General features: G+C 47.7%; 1 protein-coding gene across 1 annotated transcript; it reads right to left on the minus strand.

Moving 5' to 3' along the window:
* Nucleotides 1-6,912: 6,912 nt before the first annotated feature.
* Nucleotides 6,913-16,600, minus strand: RAB35 (RAB35, member RAS oncogene family; the record flags this gene model as incomplete). Its single annotated transcript, XM_010158405.1, has 5 exons — nt 6,913-7,358; nt 7,905-8,029; nt 8,114-8,238; nt 15,639-15,762; nt 16,525-16,600. Coding segments are annotated over 5 exons (579 nt in total), but the record flags the coding sequence as incomplete, so codon positions are not given.
* Nucleotides 16,601-20,091: the final 3,491 nt, after the last annotated feature.

The following is a 20,091-nucleotide window of genomic DNA, read 5'->3' on the forward strand; positions in this document are numbered from 1 at the left end:
GGAGTGGGGCAGCTGCCCGGCTTGCTGATGGACCCAACTCTGATCCACTAAGAAAAAAAAGAAGGGGGCAAAGGAGTTGACCCTTGAGACTGCACTATTTATACCACACCTGGTCTGAACCAAATGTTTACATGAGTTGGAGATGTGCAAATTGACTTGATACTGATAGAAAGAAACTTTTCTGATTCTTTAAGTGAAGTGATAAACTTCAGGGTATATTGTAGGCGCTCTGACATAGTCCAGTTTCTGCTGTGAAGAATAATCTGATTGTCTTAAAAGTATTCTCATGCTGGAGAAGGAAATCAGCAGCCCCAAGACAAAGCGGCGCAGGGGATTGAGAGCTGCCGTCACAGCGAGCACCGGGGGAAGAGAGCCGAACGCAAGAGAAGAGCGGGGAGTCACTTACACCGCCCCTCGGTCCTGGCATCCTTCATCCATCCCAGCGACTGGAGTCACTCCGGCCCCAGCATTGCCGTGTTTTGACAAGCGTAGCTTTCTCTGTGGCGGAAGTTGAGCCCTCGCTGCGGATCCTGCCTGGGCACCATCTCCCCTGCAGCTCTGCTCGCCCCTCGCTGGGAACCCAGGCTCCTCGCAGATCAGGGCACTCGTGGGGTGGCCAGTGTTACTGTCGTCTCTAGCTCCCTCCTGTCCCCGCGACACGAGTCGCGGAGTTTGGTGTTACCCGGAATGTTAAGGATGTCTCCCCGGGAGACTGACCATCTACGACAGGGTTACAAACTGGATAAAAGTTGTGGATGTTCAGTCCTGGGGCACCGGCCGTCCCTCCAACGACCAAAGGTAGTTGTAGAGCTTCAGCAAGTCACACACCATTCCCCAAAGCCGTGCACACCCCCCAGAGGAAGAAACCTGCCAGTTTAATGGGATAAGCCCCCAAAAAGCCTAACTAGCAATTCACCGACAGCCTACCCATGCTGAAGTCAGGAGGTCTTTGATGCTGGGTTGGTAGACCTGATCCTCAGAAAGCACACAGGCATCTACCTTCACTGAAGCCAAAGGTGACGAGGGTGGCTGCAGAGCTCTGGCAAGCCTGCAGCTCGCTCTGCCCCACGCAGTAACATTAGCCATGGCCTGCCGAAAATGATGAGTATCTGTTCCTGCCTGTGGGTCCTGAGCCTTTCAGCGAGCAGGTACTCCGATCTCCTTTCGACCGAAGATGATGAGAGCCTGCTTTGCTGTCGGCATGGCTTGGTCGGCGAGGAGGAACGTCGCTCGTTCGGCGCATGCACACAGCGGTGCTGGAAATCCTGCAATACTTCGGTAGGGACCTTCCCCGTGCCCTGGGTGGGCTCCTTCCAGCTCTTGTCTTTAACGGTCTGCCATCATAAACCAGCCAGGAGCGCCAGCCTAGGTTCAGAGATGTCATGCCATTTTCACACCTTCTCCCCGCTCACAATACCCACAGACCCTAATTTGTTTCCCGGTGGCTTGAAAGAGGCTACCACCTACACTGTCCCACAGGAGAGGGAGCTAGGTACACATTCCGCTCCGCCCTGCTCAGCAACATAGGTGCTAACACACCATCCTACAGGGAGCTGCTGTCTCTGCTCACTATTTACAGCACCAAGCTCTCTGCTGGAGTCAGGCATCACACGCCGCCTTCTCAGCAGCAGGTAAGAGGTTGGGGGGGTTTTTTATTGTTCTTCAACTTAACTATGGGACAGGACATCCATAATACCTCAGTACAAACATCCTGCCTGCCTACACAGATTTGAGCATTCCCGTATCTCCTTGTTAGCATGAAACTACCACGCTGGTACGAAATCACCGTGCACTGAGGTAGCTCCATACTGCAAAGAGCAGAGCACTCTGGGATTGAAAACGATGGTGAAAAGCTGAGCAGTAAAACCCGTTTACTTGCAAGCAACAAACCCGGGATTGCAGATCCTGGTCCAGGAAATGCTTAGGGAAAGCAGCACTGATACAGCTTGATGCTTACAGGGAAAGGGATCTGGAGTCTCACAGGCAGGGAAGGGAACCGAACCTTGGCCTCTCTAAGCAGCGCTCAGCCGTTGAGTACCTGCTCATACGCACTCGTGCGAGTGAGGGCAAGGGACTCTGTGCGGCGCCAGGCACGCTCTCAGGATGGCAAGTCCTCACCCTCCCCTCTTACCCGTTGGGACTCAGCAAGGCAGAGACGCGAGGCACGCGCTCAGCACCTCCCACAGTCAGGACTCCGTTATGCCCATACGCGTCACCATAAACCTTGACGCCTGCAGCGCGAGGCGCGGGTTGGTACCTGCACACGGCTGTCTCCTGCACTGTCCGAAAACGCTGCTCTGCTCGTTGTGGGAGAGCCACGTCAACATCTTGGTCCCGACAGGCCTTTTTCCTCCTGTCAGTTGTCGTTTCCCAGGCCCCAAGGGCTCTACCCCCATGAGGATGTATCTGTGTGCAAGCCCAAGGCAATGGGCCTTAAGTCGGCCAACAGAGGGGCAGGAATGAGGTGAAGGAAGGTGCCTTCTGCTCTGTCCCTGCTGAGAGGAGTGACGCGTTCAGTCGCGGGGGTAGGCAGCCGAAATGCGCATCTCTTCACTCAAGGAGGAGCCCACCTTAATCCCATCGCCAGTTTATTTATTTAATAACACCAACCTGAGAGATTGCAAGAGGAAAGTCAGCGTGTTCTAAGGTACCAGCTGGGCACGGTTTCTTAAAACCAGTTCCTTAACCCTAAAGACTTAGTTGCACTACTGAAGCCAGAAACAGGAGAGAATTGGGTTTAGTGACCTGGACAACACACCAAAGGAGACCTCCTTGTGCTGAGCTGCTACTCCAGAGGAACAGAAACTGCCTTAACACAGCAGCTAGGTTTTGTGGTCTTCAAAAACCTCATCAGCGCAGCCCTTCACACTCTCATCTGTCACACCGTGTTTTACCAAGGTCCTGACTATTTCACCTCGAGCTGTTGTCAACGCGCTCACCTCCACCCCATCGTGGCCAGGAGCCTGGCGTCGTCCTTGCAGCGCCGGGTCAGAAGATGCTCCACTTGTGACACTCGGAGGACGCACGTGGTGGAAAGGAAACATCGGCTCCAGGGAATGAGACAGAGGAAGCACGTTAATCCAGCAGGTACGCGGGATCCCACCGCAGATTCGGGGTGTGGGATCAGCAGCTCTAAACACAGCACTCACCCTTGCTTTTAGAACAGTGGGGCTGCACAGTCACTGTTCAAATACTGCTGCGCGGAGAGATGCCTGCTGAGATTAAGGTTACAGAGGACTTTCCCCACAGTTAAGAAACAGCGGCCTGAGGGCAGGGGACCAATCTCCCTTTAGCAACCTCTGCAAGGGAAGCCCCTCTGACCAGGACACGTGAAAGGCGAGTCACTAGCACTTTATCCTCAGGCAAATGTTGCCGTCGAGGTGAGCGTCAGTTAATGCCAACGCAACGGTTTTGCACTGCGACGCGAGAGGCGAGCTTGCAGGCAGCGCTGCACGCACCAGGACTCGGCAGCTTGTCCTACTTAGAATGGTTAAATCCCAGATACGCCCCTGCATCAGGCCAACTCTCTACTCCCCGCTCGGCTATAAAAAGCAAAAGATTGTGCTAACCAAAAAGCCAAGAAAGGAAGACGTCTGGGTGCTGCAGCAACGATTCCCTTGGATTGAGAGGGACAAAGCACACAGCAGGGACAAGCAGAAAGAATGTACCTATAGATATGTACATATACCACAGTGCTGTAACTTTTGTATGTAGCAGTAATGTAAATAAATGTATGGTTTTTATAAGATACATATTATAAAAGTCTATAAAGGCATATTTTTAGTAAAAAAACAATGCTCTACTTCTTTTGTAAATAGTTCTCTTCAGAATAAAGCAGATCATTTCTACGACGCCGTCTCCGCTCTCAGGTCACTGCTTACCTAGCCCGGCTGCAGAGCAAGCCGCTTTCTGAGCTGTCAGCAGCTGACAGCCCCTTCAGTGCTTCGGCGCCCCAAGACATTCGGCCACCAAGAGCGCTTGGATGCGCTCGGAAGGAACATCCGACGCATTTCCATCTCCCGCCACGCAGGAAAATAGAGGGAGGGGGGGAGCTTGTAGAGCTTCTCCCCTTCCCAGCCATTTACTGGCCTCTATATAGAGGGATGTTCAAGATTAATGAGTTCAGACACCGAACACACGTGGACAACAAAACACCTCCGGCTTGTGCCAGCTGCAGTTCAGACCACCTACACATCCCCAGGATTCCCCTCCGGAATCACACCGGGAGTCCGGAATCACTCCCGGAGTCACACCGGGACAGCGCTGACCCAAGAAAAGGCTCAGACCCAAGAAAAGGCGCCTCCCGTCGCCCTTCGCCAAGGGCAGGCCCAGGGCCGTGAACACGAAGGGCAACAAGCGCACCAGCCGCCTAGTTCCTGTCCAGAGAAACATACGTTCGCGTCCTGGGAAAGCGAGGAGAGACTCGGGATGCTGCTTAATCAACTCAGATATGACCCCTCCTGCCTCTGAGGAGAAGCCTCTGAAGTTCGCTCAACACTTCGCAGAGCGGAAAGAGCGAAGAGGGCAGTGACACCACACGCATCCCACTGTCACAAGCAACAAGGTTACGGGGTCCGGCCCGCTCCTGCCTTCACATCGAAAACCGGAACAGCAACCGCACACCTGACGGCGCTAACCGTGGGTTTGCCAATGCCCCCTCCCAGGAAAACAACCACCCTCTACCTACAGCAGCTCCAACAACCCCCCTCCACCTCCAGATGCTGGACAGCAGAGGAAACAGCCTCGGGAAAGATTTGGCAGCTTGTAACCTTTATTTTTAGTTTTTTAAAATTATTTAAAAAGCATAATTAGAAACTTTCATTACAGAAATAATCCTAGCAAACCAGTTAGACATTCCATTGCTCCACATTTAGGAAACTTCACATCAGCACCACTAGAGACACAGCCCCCTCCCCTTCCAAGGGAACAGCCGGTGGCGAGAGCAGAGGCAAGGGCTCCTCCGCAGGGAGAACGAAAGAAATCCCACTTCCAGCCGGGACTGGCACGCCCCTGGACTCAAAGAGGACCAACCTTTCCATGCAAGAGAACACTCCAGGTTTGGGTGCACCATTTCCTCATTTTATTGCATCATTTCCAGTAAATTCAGACATTTTCTTTATTCCTGCCTATATGAGGTTCCTCCCCTCCTAGATCCGCACGCACGCCACCGCCAGCGTGGCCAAGGAACACAGCCGGGCCCCCGACTGCCAAGGCGGTCGGGGGCCTGGGACAGCTTCGTTTCAGCAGGGAAGCGCCGAGCGCTGGCCCAGCTCCCTCCTCGGGCACACGCCGCGTTCGACGTCAGGAAGCAGCCGGGATGGACCGGCGTAACTTCACCCGCCACCTCCCGTCGCCGCTCAAGTCTTACAATTATCAGAGCTCACACTGGCAATATCATCCCGGCTCACCCTTACCCTCGCGTTCCCAATGAAAGATATGTGGAGAAGAGGCGGGTTGAGTCAGCTGGGGACGTACTCCCAGCACCTGAACCGATTAAGAAAACCCCAACGTGTCGCACATTCATCGCTTGCGTCTTTTAAAAAGTCTCCAAAGTGATTGATTGTGACGTGATTGTATGATCAGGGCTCTCACCACAACCCGTAAAATCTAAAAAAAAAATGCAGGCAAAACAAGTGACTAAAATTTAGCCTCTCCAGGGGGAGGGAGAGGAAGGGAGAGAAGTGGGTCGATTCCAAGCTCACGGACACGGGTGAATCACATCCTACCGCGCTAAGGCCCGCACTTCCGCAGGGCCACGGACTGAAAAAACGAGTACGTCCACCTTCAAAGCCTTAACGGAAGTCACACCCCCCGTGCCTTCTAGTCACCTGAAGGAACAAGCCTGGGGTTTATTAGTCTTCAGGCAGTTACTCAGGTGCTGAGCGTGTGCTTCCGGCCCAGAGATGTGATATTTTAGTTACACGCACGTACACTCTCCACCTTTCACTGCATCTCTCCAGGCCGATGAGCTGAGCCCTCAGAGGCCAGCAAAGGCCAGAAACCGTTGCTGAGCGCAGCGAGACCGGTTTGTTTCCAAGAGGTGATCCTCCACCGCCACACAACCCAAGCAAGCAAGCTTTCCGTCTCTTTACATTAAACAGCAGTCCTCTTTCCTAAGGGAAGAATCCTGGGAACGATCCTGCAGCAGCTTTCATGTTCAGACATCAACCCAGAACAGCTGGATTTATTTTCATGCCTTTTCTCTCTCAAAAACAAAAGCTTTGCCACCAAAATTCACATTCGAGTTCAGATCGCCTGTTTGTGGACAGGGCAATGAGGAAAAGTTGGGGATTTTTTTTGGCAGAATCACATGGGTTTTTTGTTGTTCTCAAAAGAAATGGACCCTCACTTAGGACCCTGGCAGAAGCAGAGGTCAAAGGAGTTAAACTTGCCTTTTTTTAAAAAAAAAAACAAAACAAGTTTTATCCAAATAAATCCCCCCTCTGCAGGTCGGTTTGTTTTTCGGTATCTTGATAGAAACGAAAGGAGAGCACAGGTACAGCTGGGCTGCAGCACAAGGAGGTGAAACCCAAGGACCCAGCCACAAAGCTGGCTCATGGCAAACTGAAATTCAAGGCCCCAGCAGCAGCGCCAGCTGCCGGCCCAGGGGCTGGTGAAGTGAAACCCCAGGCTCCAGCAGCAACGCCTGCAATCCTGGTACCTAGAAAAACAAAGCCTGAGCCCCAGTAAAAGCCTGGAACTCCAGGTGAAGCCGTAGGCCCCAGGGGCACCAGTTGCCAGCCCGGAGCCCAACCGAAATGAAGTCGGAGGCCCCAGGGAGCAGTTGCTGCCAGCCTGGGGCCAACTCGAATTAAGAACTTTGTACTGTTTCTTTAAAAAGATGAATTCTGCAGTCCATGATCGGTTGACATTAAGAAGGCATAAGCCAAAGCGACAACAGGGAGGCGAGGCTGGTTAAAGCAATATACATTATATACAAACTCTTGGGTTAATTAGTCCACTTGGTAGGCAACGTCCTTCTCGTCTACAAGGCGCACTGGAATGAGCAGGGGAGGAGAGAGGGGCAAGATTCCATCCGATACCTTCTTGGCACTGAAGTGGTAAGGTGCCAGCGCCTCTTGATAGAAAACATGGAGAAAAAAATAATCTTTAAATAACGGCACAAAACTGAGAAAGTCCTCCCAAAGCCTGCCCCGGTGGAATTGCCCGAGTCTAGCTGGAGGGGCTGATCTGTCTGAGAGCAGAGTCTCTGCAGCAGGGAAAGGGCATTAGCAGCACCGCTTCTTCCGTTTACTGTTCTTCGTTAGCTTCACCACATCATTCTGTTGCTGCTGTTGCTGCTTTGCTAAGTTTTCTTTCTTTGCTCGCAGGACTAGCTCTGTAATGCAATTAAACATCTGCAAGAGAAACAAGCAAGTTCAGACCTCAGGAACTCGGGCTGGGTTGGTGGGATGCTGTCCTTCTGAAGCAACTCCACGTTTCTAGCCATATCAGTGACGGTTCAGAGATCTTCCCCAACTCACTATGGGCCCAGAGGAAATCCAGTACCTTCCCAACTCACTCTCCCAAGCTAAATCCGTAACGCCGCTATCTCCTTTCCCAAACCAGCAAATACAAACAGGTCAGTTCGGCAACCGAGGCCAGCAGCGAAGACTGGGCAGTCCTACCTCCTAGAAGCACTCTCCCTCAGAAGTCTTTCCTGACACCATGCCTAATAGGTTAGCACTGCAAAGCTAGTGCAAATGCAACGTGGGCTCCTTCATTTCACTCCCCCAACCTTTCCAACCGCAGCTGGATGCGTCTCTGACAATTTACCTACTCACTTGCAACTCGTACAAAGCATTTTCTCTTTCTTCTTCAATGGGAAGAATGTAATTGTTATTCTTTCCCAAACCACTATCCCCCAAATCATTTTATCTGTGCTCTTCTGCGCATTACATTACCTCTTCCACATTAATATTTTCTTTGGCGCTGGTCTCAAACAATTGGATCTCCATCTGCCCAGCAAATTTATAGGCATCTTCTGTTTCTACCACTTTTCGCTCTGGGTCATCATTCTTATTCCCCACTAAAAAGGAAAGAAAACGTCAGTTTGGTACTTGAGCAGGTCAGCCCGCTAAAGAAGAGGATGTAATTCTGATCAGAAGCTCACCTAGTATCCGGCAGACATCGTCACAATTTTGATTAATCTCATGCAACCACCGTTTTACATTCACAAAAGATTCTGCGCTGGTTACGTCGTAGACAACAATGACCCCGTGCGTTCCTCTGTAATACCTATGGAGCAGGAAAAGAAAGCTGTGCATCACCTTCTCAGCTCTCTCTTTCACCTACCTTCTACAAGATTCATAATAAATCCCCAAGTTACAGCAATCAAGTGCCCCCATTTTCTTCCCACTATGAGTCATGTATTTCTTTTACAACAGCTAAATCACATGCTATTCCTCTAAATGTACAGAGTTCCCTGCTCATCAAGTCTACAGAATTAGGCTTCAAAGTCCACAGACTGCTGTTTACTTCCTCTTCAGGTTGTCAGGCCCTTCAGAGATGAATACTGTCTTCCAGCTCCGTGGGCAAAAGGTAGCAGTGCCCCCAGTATCTCCTCAGAACTGGCTGGGATGTGAACCTTCACGCTGTACAAGTCACATCAAGTTTTTGCACTAATTTTGTTACCTGTGAAAGATCACTTACAGACTAAAATTTCAGCAGATCTCCAAATATACTCAACCCTCAATCACAGTTCCCTTGAGCTCACAAAAATTTGTCTTGTTGAGCGACTGTGTTCTGATCACACCTTCCCACTCAACAGATCGACTCCATATGTGCGTTCCATGCGCTCTGCTACCTTCAGCCATTAAAAATAAGCTCCGTTTCAGTTTATTCCCATTAGTCTTGGGCAACCAGCACCTGTAGAAAATTATGAGCAATTCTGATCCACAGGAAAAACATCTGAATTCAAGTTCCAACATTATCACCTGCGTGAACCTCCTGAAGGCAGACAGTATGTGCACGACGAGAATGCTATACAAAAAAAGAAGCTCCACCTCCTCAGTTTTCAGCCACATTCACAGGGTACCAGGTATTTTTCCCTACTGCAAATGAGGCAGCTTTGACCAAAAAAAAAAAAAAAAAAAAAGTAATTGGCACAGTTGATAGCGAGGTCTTTGCCAGCATCCAGTTTTTATGTATTATGTAACTTTATTTCATAGAATGACAGAAGGGTTTGGGTTGGAAGGGACCTTAAAGCCCATCCAGTCCCACCCCCTGCCATGGGCAGGGACACCTTCCACTAGACCAGGTTGCTCCAAGCCTCATCCAGCCTGGCCTTGGACACTTCCAGGGATGGGGCATCCACAGCTTCTCTGGGCAACCTGTCCCAGTGCCTCCCCGCCCTCTCGGGGAAGAACTTCTTCCTGATATCCAATCTAAACCTCCCCACTTTCAATTTAAACCCGTTCCCCCTTGTCCTGTCACTACAGGCCCTTGTAAAAAGTCCCCCCCAGCTTCCTTGTAGCCCCTTCAGGTACTGGAAGGGGCTGTAAGGTCTCCCCGGAGCCTTCTCTTCTCCAGGCTGAACACCCCAACTCTCCCAGCCTGTCCCCATGGCACAGGTGCTCCAGCCCTCTGAGCATCTCCGTGGCCTCCTCTGGACTCACTCCTACCGGTTACTATATCCTTCTGATGCTGCGGGTTCCACAGCTGGATGCAGCACTCCAGGTGGGGTCTCACAAGAGCATTTAATTTCCTCCTCTTTCTCATGATCAAGATTTTTAATAAAACAAATTCAAGCATCCTGCTCTCCAAAATCAAGGATTTTCCCTTCAATTGTGCCAGCATTTCTAGACCTTGATCTCTTACCACAAGCATCTCTTGCAGCACTCCCTCTTCCCCTACGCTTCAGAGATGCCCACTGTGACCACTCCAGTCCTTCCTGCCAACTCGTTCCCACTCCGTGAACACACCTTTGAACTTTAAAGCCTTTTCACATAATCCATGGGCACTACCTTTCCGAAGATCTCAGCTTGGGCTCCCTTCTGCTACTGATGTGCTTGAGCATGTCACTACATCTCCCTCACCTTTAGCCTCATCAGCCCTTCTAGAACAGAAGCTACCAGCTTTAGAAACCATCCAGAGTTCCAGACAGGCATGTATCGCTTCCAGAGTGCACACATCTCCCCCACCCCTCTCCCCTCGCAATCACTGGGTGTCAATACTTCTGGGTTGTCAATACAACACATACTCTTTGGAAGCAGGAGAGCCCAGTCCTATTGCTCATCTGGGCACTTTCAGAAGACAGTAAAGTACTTTTTCCATGTGTTGTGGTTTAACTCCGGCTAGCAAAATACCATGAAGCCGCTCTCACGTGCTGAATCCAGCACACTATGCCATGTTTTCCCAGTAATTTACGCTGTACATTCACTTTCCTTGGCCAGAACTCACTCAGATAAGAATTACTTCTTCCCAGCCCACCAGAGATCCTGCACTTTCAGACACTGTAGTCCGTTGGCCATCAGTTCCTTTCACACCTTTAAAACTTGCACAGCACTGCACTTGTGCTTTAATTCGTTACCAGCTAGACTTTATTTCATAACTTAGATCCTTTAGCCGAAAAAACATTCCATAGCCTGAATCCACACGTTGCACAAATAATCCACCCTCCCCCGACACGAGCACGTACCGCACACTGGTTTTGATGAATACTGTTCTGTGTGACAGCATCAGAAAGATCCCTGATCCCATCAACACACGAGGTGTCTCTACATCTGAGCTACAAACTAATTATCTTCAAAGCCTCCCATATCACCTAGCAGTCCTTCAATTCAGCAACCCTCAGGCTGACCTACCACTTCCTCCCCAACAGTGAGCATTACATTTGCAAAGACAACACTCAGCTTTCAGAGAAACGCGGTGGTTCAGCTACACCTACGCAGAGCTGCTTCATTCTGCTGTGCACGCCATCAAACCATGCCTGCTATCCCAGTCATCCAAACCAGAGGAGTCAACGGAGCATCCTGCTGCTCCTACCTTGCCCACGCACCTAGGTTTTCTTCTAAGCAAAGCGTATGATGTCAGGGAGTAGAACAACAAGCACCCTGCACATAACAGATTCCACTCCTGACACGTCGTCAGCACAGTCGTCGTTTGCTCGGGGGGATGAGGGCTGGACCACGCAGCACAGACCACCATGGCACTCAAAACTCCGCAGGAGCTGGGAGCTCCTGCCACAGGGCACTAATAGTGCCAACCACCTCATCAGAAATATCTTCCTTTGTGCAAGACAGCAACCCCTGACTCCTGCCAGCATACACTACTTCTATTTTTGGAGAGGAAAATTGTCTAGCACATTGTTCTAGAAAGGTTGCCAACCCCTCCTCAACACTAAAAAGTCATTTTCTCCAGTGGCTGACATAACCTTCCAGCAGCCCCACAGATAAGACCACAACTATCTTTTATTCTCTAACTCTTAAGCCCCATAATACGCATTTTTCTCCAAAAGCTAGTCACACTATTTTGCGTCATTTGTTCTATCCAGCCTTAGGTCCTAGATAACATTAGGACCTAGATAACAGCAAACAATCTTTGCTGCTTAACAAGCGCAGCAAAGACTTCCCAACCGCAAGTGCAGGACAGTACTAGAAACCAAAATCTGATTTATCCTACCCCAAACTTCAGATTTCAGAATGATGCAGCGCAGAATTGCTTTTATAACAAGTTGTAGGCTTTGGCGAGTGGAGAACAGATGGGGCTTTTGGCATTCAGGGAGGAGTAGGTGTAAATTTTGTGCTTTTGGCAACCAAGAGGTAGTTGAGGCTTTGACACTGGGGAAAGAATGCCTTATCTTCTTCCTATCCCCATTTTAGGGAAGATGGAGACCATAGAAATCACAGCAGAAGAGAAAAGAAGTTCTCAACCTCTGCCTCCCAGTCAAGGGCTAAAAATGACTGATGCTAGCTGTCGTGCTCTGCCATGTACCCCACAAACCTCAACAGCCAGTACCTGCTACTCTTCCTAGCAATAAATACGTTAATAAAAGTTATGGAAGAGTTATTCACCTTTGCAGTGTCCACAGAAGTATCCCGTTGAGGTGAAAGACAACCAAACCTGACCTGCATATGCCCTTGGATGCTTAGGAGCAGCCAAGCATCTTCCATATGGTTGGAAAAGTTACTTATAGATCTACAGGCTTTGCATTCAGTTTCGGCGTGGAAAAGCCTCGAGAATGGTAACATTTAAGTTGAAATAAACACAGCACCACCTAAGTTGCTTGTTCTACCTACAGAATTCTATTTAAAGCAGCTTAAAGACATACGCCTACTGCCTTTGAAACTGCCACTGATACTGCAGACTTGATACAGAAAATCTTCACAACTGGTTAACCAAACCCATCGCGTCCTTCAGCCGTCTGCAATCTCCCCTCACATCCCTGACGCATCCCTTTGTAAGAAGGAACGTTTTGCCATTCACTGCAGTACTCCCTACTGCAAGACACCAAGATGAAAGTTCTCCGATTTCCTCCAGTAAATGCTTCCCAAGATTATCACCTGGAGTTACAACCACTAGCTTCCTGAAGCATGAGAGTAGCTGGGTCAGATTTAGGAGACAGAGTATTATTGACTGCATCAGTTCAGTTGGGCACATGTTCTTTATTCCAGAAAAGAAAAAAAATAACTGTCCAACTTGAAAGACAGATCATGGATCACTGGTTAAATCCAACATCCTTTGCCCAATTTCACTAGTTTGTAGTACACGTTTCCTTGATTTTTTGTCCTTTAGAATTCTAACCAATTCCAGAGATGCCTAATAATCTGTTTCTATACTCATCGTTTTTTCAGGCCCCTGGAAGCACATCTAATGCCACAGGTCAGTTGTCTAGTCTTTTGACCATCATATCTGCTTTACAAGACACAGCAATTCTATCATCTCAAAAACTCTATCCCTCTCTTGAACGTGCTATTCCACAAAAATCAGGGCAGGAAGTCCCTCTGCTATCACCATTCACCCTGAGCCAGCATCTGACAACCATTCTTTAAAGCTTAAATCCTAAAACCACAGTCCTGGACCAGGAGAAAGCAGCCCATGTACAAGAGCATCAAGCCCAGGAACCGGTTGTTCACACATCTTAAGCGTTCATGCGAATACAGCCGAGTCCTGGCATGCTACATCTCTGGTGAATTTAAATCAAATTTAGGGTTTGGATGACATTCCACGCCAACCAAATTCACACAGTTTGGCCTCTCCTCCCACTACGCACCAGCTATCCCAGTATTTCCACATTTAATAGACAGTAAAAAGAGCTGCTGCCTTTTATACGTCCCAGGCTGAAACTCTGCTCTAGTTTTTTCCTGAGTTTCTGTAGAATACTCCAGATCGTGATTTCTGTTCCTTATCAGTTTTACTCTGCTCTTCAGCTTCTGTAGCTGTAGGCAAGTAAAATCAAAATAGCATATAACCTTTTAATGTTCCCCAATTTTCTACTATTAACTTCCTACCACCTCTACCATTTTGCAATTCTAGGTCTGCACAGCAGTAATTCCAACTTATTACTATTATTACCAGATGGGCTCTAATTTCAGACTTCCTTACCAGGCTTGGCTCAACATCAATCTGAACTCTACCTTTAACTGTAAAGGGACTTCCTGGCTTACAGTAATACTGAAGGAACACCTTGTTATAGGCTTAACCTCAATCTAAACCTCAATCTAGTCAAAGACCAGACAAAGACTAACTACCCTGTTGACAGTGCACTCACACTCCACCCATGGTTTGGGAGCCAAACACTTTCCTAAGTACTAGCATGGTAACTCGATTTGTCACTCCATTTGGGATAAGCCAATCAGTTACAATATTACTTTGCCCATAAAGACAGACAGAATAATTTCTAAAATCCAAACCTTATTACCTCCAGGTTTTATAGGTGATATGTTTAGGTCCTCTTGAAAAATATCAGTGAATGCTAGACAGTCCCAGCAAGCCGACCTAGCAGCAAGAGGAGTCCTCATGACAATGTAACCAGCATTCCCAAAGTGTTTTCCTCAACACCTCAAATGCGCTGGGACACAGGAACTTCTTTGCTTAATGTTGCACAAAATTCAAATCTATCTTCCTTGACCACAGAAGATGCTGTAACTACCCAAGTTAAGGTGGGAAAACTGAGGCCTTCGTTTCCCCAAGAGTAAAATATACCTCACTTGGGTAAAAAGCTATGCAAAAGTAGCAGCAGAGTTCAAACAGATCGTGGCACAAATGCCTTCAAACCATTCCAGCTTCTCCACTTTAAATGTTGATCGAAGACAAAAAAAAAAACCACAACTTACATACAACGCTATGCAAAGTCCCACTTGCAGCTATTCCCGTTCACAAGAGGAAGCCTCCTTTCCTGGTATTCCCCACCAGTGCCGGATACCATGGCTTTCTGAACTAGCTGGCATCAGCCCCACAAACCACCACTCATTAACGCAGCTCCGAGTCGTGTCAGGGAATCTGAAAACAGGAAGGCCATTTGCTGACTCAGCACTAATTGGGCACTGTGACTAGCCTAGCGCACAGCTGATGGGAGCTGCAGCAGTGCATCGCTGCCTCCCCCTCGCTGCTTCCTGCCCCAGGCTGCCTGCAGCACTGAAACAAGAAGTGATGTCACACACAGGAACCCTCCAAGAGGCAACCGAGTTTCTTCAAGCTAAACACTTAAGAAACAATGGAAGTAATCCAGTAATATCCGTACAGAAGCGCAGAGGAAAGGGGCAGTGCACACATCAGGTTCGGTTTTGCCATTTCTAGCTGTTTAGACCTAACACAGATGCAACCAATCTCATTATTTAGATGTCTAAGTTAACCAACACATCAGCTGAAAACGATCCTCCCCTCCAACAGGAGCCAAAAGGGAAGTCAGTCAGGAAAGACCAAGTGAAACACCTAGGTCTTTCAAGAATCATTACTTCTAGTTAATACCCAAAGGAAACAGAAGCTCCATTTCCAAGTCTATTTCTTCCTCTTCTCCTAGTGCCACGGTGAGCAGCCCCACCTTTACTGCAATCAGTTTACAAACACATGTTATTCTTAGTTCCCACCACTGCAGCTCTGGGTGTGGTTTCTTCAGGAACAGGAAAAGCTGTGCACACGCTGTGCGAAAGGACAATGAGCACGAGACTGAACTCGAACCAAGGAAAAGGTTAACTTCATGTGGGCATCTGCTTCAGCAGAACTCCACAGACAGCCGCTAAAATGCATCTGTCCCAAAAGAAAACTAAATATCGGAAATCCTATTCTTCGATCTCAGAGCTATTTATTAGTTAGACCATCTGGCTGAGGGCTTGTACTCTGCACTTCTGCAACACACGCCATCAGACAATGACCTTCTTGGACAAGCTTCAGGGACAAGTTTTATAGCTTATGCAGAACAGCGAAATAACTCCAGTTCTACCATTTGGAAACCAGCAGCAGAGGAATAAGACAAAGCCACCGCGGAAACACACAGAAGAGTGAGGAAATTTGAAATCCCAGTTTCAAACCTAACCACAACCTCATCACGGCCATCAGCAGCTGAGAGAATTCCCAGTGTACAGAGAGCCAAGCTATCGTTAGCCAATCAACTGCAACGTTAAAACATCTAAGCCATTAACTCTGAACTACAAGATCCATACACTAAGCTACGTATCACTATATCCAGTTATACTCACGTTGATGTAATAGTCCGGAAGCGCTCCTGTCCAGCTGTGTCCCAGATCTGTAGCTTCACCTTCTCTCCATTGATCTCAACTGTCCGGATTTTAAAATCCACTCCGATTGTGGTAATGTAGCTGCCTGAAGGGAAAGCGTAAGTGAGAACCTAAGTCTTGTTTATTCTGGATGTCCCAAAACACGCTTCTGAACACTATCTGGCAGTAGCTCTCAGATTGGGCAAGAGAACAAGGTTCCCCCTATCAGCTTATCTTTTAAAATGCCCTATCGGGCCATGCTGATGTGCATATTTTTATTTGCAGCTAGTAGCCTTTTTCTGAAAGCCACTTCTCCCATGCCACCCTTAAAACGTAAAACTCAGCGTTACAAAATATTCTTCTACTGCACTGGTGGTCAAGAGTAAGCATTCAACTATCACAAGAAACGGACAGTAACTAGGCGAGCATCTCACTTGTGAAAATTCTGAGACAAAGCTTTGCTTTAAATGCTTGTGCACACCCTTATTGTGAATACAGTCCATTCCAAGAGTTTCCTCCCAGTGCGTCGGTTAGTTGTATCGCAAATGTAAGTGGTTTAGCCACAACATCCAATCAATCTGAATCCCAAATGGCCAATAAGAAGTCGGCACAGACTACAGCATAAGCTAAAAACCCTATGCTATTTCTGGAAGCACATCAGTATTCAAATACTGCGGGACTTCCAGTTGGAAGTGAGGATCAGACCGGGTGGCTCGTAGAGGCTTATACCAAGAGAAGCCAAGCTAGAAACATACTGTATTCCTAGTGCAGCTCTCGAGCGTAAACGCAGAGAGCAGCTCCTTGCCAACCAGCAGACACCGGAGCAGACCTTGACCGTTTCACTCACCGAAGTAAACAGAACACTCACCTGAGAATGTATTATCTGCAAAACGCAACAGCAAACTGCTCTTGCCCACACCTATGACAAACAAAGACAGCAAGATCTGTGAATACAGTCATCTTGGGTGTCAGGTAACACAACAGTATTTTACCCATTTGTTGCATTTTCAACTCAAACTAGGATCTTTTCTCAGCAGATAACGCAGTACTATCCACCTTGCCTATTCATCTCAGTACTCTCCTTGAAGATTGGATCAGTGACACTGCAGTCACTCCAAGGCTCAGCATGCTTCTTTTAGCAGTACAGGGGTCTTTTTGCCCACTCCTCCCTCCAGCCCTGAGCAAACTCTCAAACAGTAGCTTTTGAACAGAGGTCAGTTAAAAGAGGTCATAAAAGAGTAATAACTAAAAGCAAGTTTACAATCAGTAGACTTTCATTTGCTGAGGAAAGATCCAAAAATGAGTATGTCATGCTAATTAACAAGTACTCAGAACACTGCTCTGAACTGCTCCACTGAATTCCACTTGTACATCATGCTTAACACCGCTGCCTACCTCCCATTCATTTACGCTGCGCGAACAGCAGTGGAATTTGGACTACTTAGGACAATCAGGCTAGGGTTTGGTACTATAAACCTTACGTTATCACGGTCTCAGGTTAGCAGAAGCCTAAACCAAACAGGGGAGCTGGGAACCATTGTTCTGTACTGCCATCCCAAATAGGCTTGTTCCACATCTAACAGGAAGGACACATACCATTCTGAAGTTGCACCTTTTGCCAAAATGTTCCATGAAACATTTCGCTAAATGCTTGGAGTAGCACTTCATCCAGGTTTTCCTTACATGATTGGTTGCACCCAGATCACACCCAGTTGCAGGGAAGCATTTTTCACAGTGCTTCAGACAAGAATCGTAAGAAACTCATTCCTGCACACCCAACCAAGGGGATCTAGGTACCAGGATGCCTCAATAACATCTCTGCTGTTCATGTCCTTTCTTCTCCCTTCCCCCCAGAAAAGAAGTCTGCTATGGCATGAAGAGGAAATTCAACTTCACCAGGGTGATTATCTACCAAATCTTTTCACGCAGAAGTTAAACTAATTACTGTGATGCGTAACTTGCAAGTTCTTCTTAATAGAAGACCTGTGCAAAAGCCACGTGCAAAGACTATACAGAACTCCAATAGTTCTCAGCTGGTGGCATCTGAAGATCACTACCACACAAAAAAAATTCTAAAAAGCCTAAAAATCTGCATGATTCCAGCAAGCCAGATCTCATCTGCAAACAGTTCAAATCACCAGGCATCTGGAGAAGCCAGGCTCACTTCTCACTGACTATTACAAACCTTACAGAGATAAATAAAAAGTTGCAGCATGCACCGAACACCTCTGAGCTCAAAAAAGGTAGCAGAGCAATTCCTAAACTTTAGCAGGGGACTGGTTATTTACCAAGAGTTAAATCTCTGCAAAACACCAACTGGCTAAGGTAAAAAGAAAAATAAAAAGGTTTCAGCAAGTACTATGCTTCTTGATCAAGCAGCCTTGGCCTCCAGCTTAATAAACCCACAGACTGGAACCCACAGACTTGTCAGACCACACCGCCTTCTAAACGTCAGTCAGCCTCGGGCTACGCTGCAGAGCTGCACATGACCACTGCTTTGTCAGAGTGTCCACCGCTGCACAGACCAGGTCTTGTCTCTGCTGCTCTCAGCTTCTAGAGAAGAGAAACCTCCTGAACTCAGGAAGTTCTACAAGCCCTGATGACAACGATCTCACTAAGCAAACACTGCCTCTGACCTGCACTGTCCACATATAGAGAAACCACACTCTTCGTGACCCTCCACTTCCTACACAGTTATTTGAAGAGCTGAAAAGCACAGGCTAGCAGGGCCTCTCTGCTTTTTGAAGGCGGCAAAACGAAACAAACCAGAAAAGGCCTACTGCCTTTGTAAAAATCAACGTTAAAAGAAAATTTCTGTGCCACACCAGTTTTTAAACCCCCTCTCTTACCGAATGGTAGAGTGAAATAAAGATGCACAAATGAATTAAAGAAGCACATGCGAAGCAGAGATCCCCTGTATCATTTTTAAATATCTAGCACAACTGACATCACCAGCAGCTCTTCAAGATGACCTGTTTTAAAAACACACAAATCTACTACCCTCTTGACATATTTGCATACAGGGGAAAGCAAATGAGACATAATCATCCTATCCAGGATCGGTCCACTTCCTATTGCAAGGAATAAACATCAACAAACAAGGCAAGCAAACTGTTTTGTGAAAGCAGGGACAAAGCCTTCCTGCTGGGGCTAGCAAAAAAAACCAAAAATGAAAAATCAACACCCAAACTATATAGTGAGATTTAATTACAACAGCAGAGAGCCACAGGCAACCTGAGAATTCTCACAGCACTTTCTTCCTCTCACTGGACACACTACAGGGACTCAAGACGACTCAGCTAAGAAACATGAGTTAATTGTTCAAAATGAGAAGAAGTCTTCCTTAAGAGTTTCCACCATCCTGTTCATCTTGCCTGAACAGTTTTGAAACTCATCAGCAAGCAACAGAGTTACTGCTTTACTCTGAATGCAGCACTTGGTTTTAACAATCCACAGGCTCCCAAAAGTGCCTAGGGTTTTAAGCTCTTTTGAAGCTGTTGCCCTTTCTCCCTCTTTAGATCCCCTCATGCAGACACAGTTTTAGTATAGAATAAAATATTTTTATGTACAGCTAAAGCTTCTGGAGGTGACAACTGCCAGGATCATGCAGCATTACACTTTCACCCAAGAACCATGCCTCACTGCGTGCTGGGACCTGCTGCCTTACGGACCACACCTCTATTAAAAGAAGAGGGTGGATGCCATCTTCTCCAGTTTATGGAAATTAAACTGTAAGCTGTTGGAGTGTTACCAACACTGAACTGGACTGAAGGCAGGAATCTTCCCAGCCCCAATTCTTATGCACCCAGACTCAAGCATCAGACACCGGCTGAGTTCACATGCTGACCCTCCAGAAGTTTCTGAAACTGCTGCAGAAGTATTTACAGGTCTATTTTCAAAAAATCAATAGCTACCTCTTACCCATAACTATTTTAGATATTTGCATCCTACACTATAACTAGAAGTACACAAAGGTACCAGCTCTTGAAGGATTTCCTTTCAAAATTGTGACAAACTCCAGAACTGAAACTTCAGGTTGACTCACACCAAGTCTTAAAGAATAATTAAGATAATAAAGGGTATTAAAACATAGTAGTTGCCACACTGGAAACAAAGGTCCCTAGGGCTGAGGTGCAGCCAGCCCTCAATCGATGCCTTACACTGTCCGTCACAGAGGAAGGGAATTCCCTCCTCATCCCTGCAGATTAGTGGGCACCCGCAGAACATGCAGCTCGCAAAGGCAGATGCTAGCACGAATGCCGACGCTATCCTTACTTATACGTGCCTAATCTTCCTTCTCCTAAACCCAGCCAAGCTATTTACCATAATATCCTGTGGTAGCCAGTTCGGCAGGTTCATCAGATAAAAAGCCCAAGCAAAGGCGCCCGCTCATTCAAAGCGCAGGGGTCTCGGCGACCCGCCCGGGCACAGCCCA

The sequence above is a fragment of the Eurypyga helias genome, unplaced genomic scaffold, assembly GCF_000690775.1.
Source record: "Eurypyga helias isolate BGI_N326 unplaced genomic scaffold, ASM69077v1 scaffold18829, whole genome shotgun sequence".
Taxonomy (NCBI): domain Eukaryota; kingdom Metazoa; phylum Chordata; class Aves; order Eurypygiformes; family Eurypygidae; genus Eurypyga; species Eurypyga helias.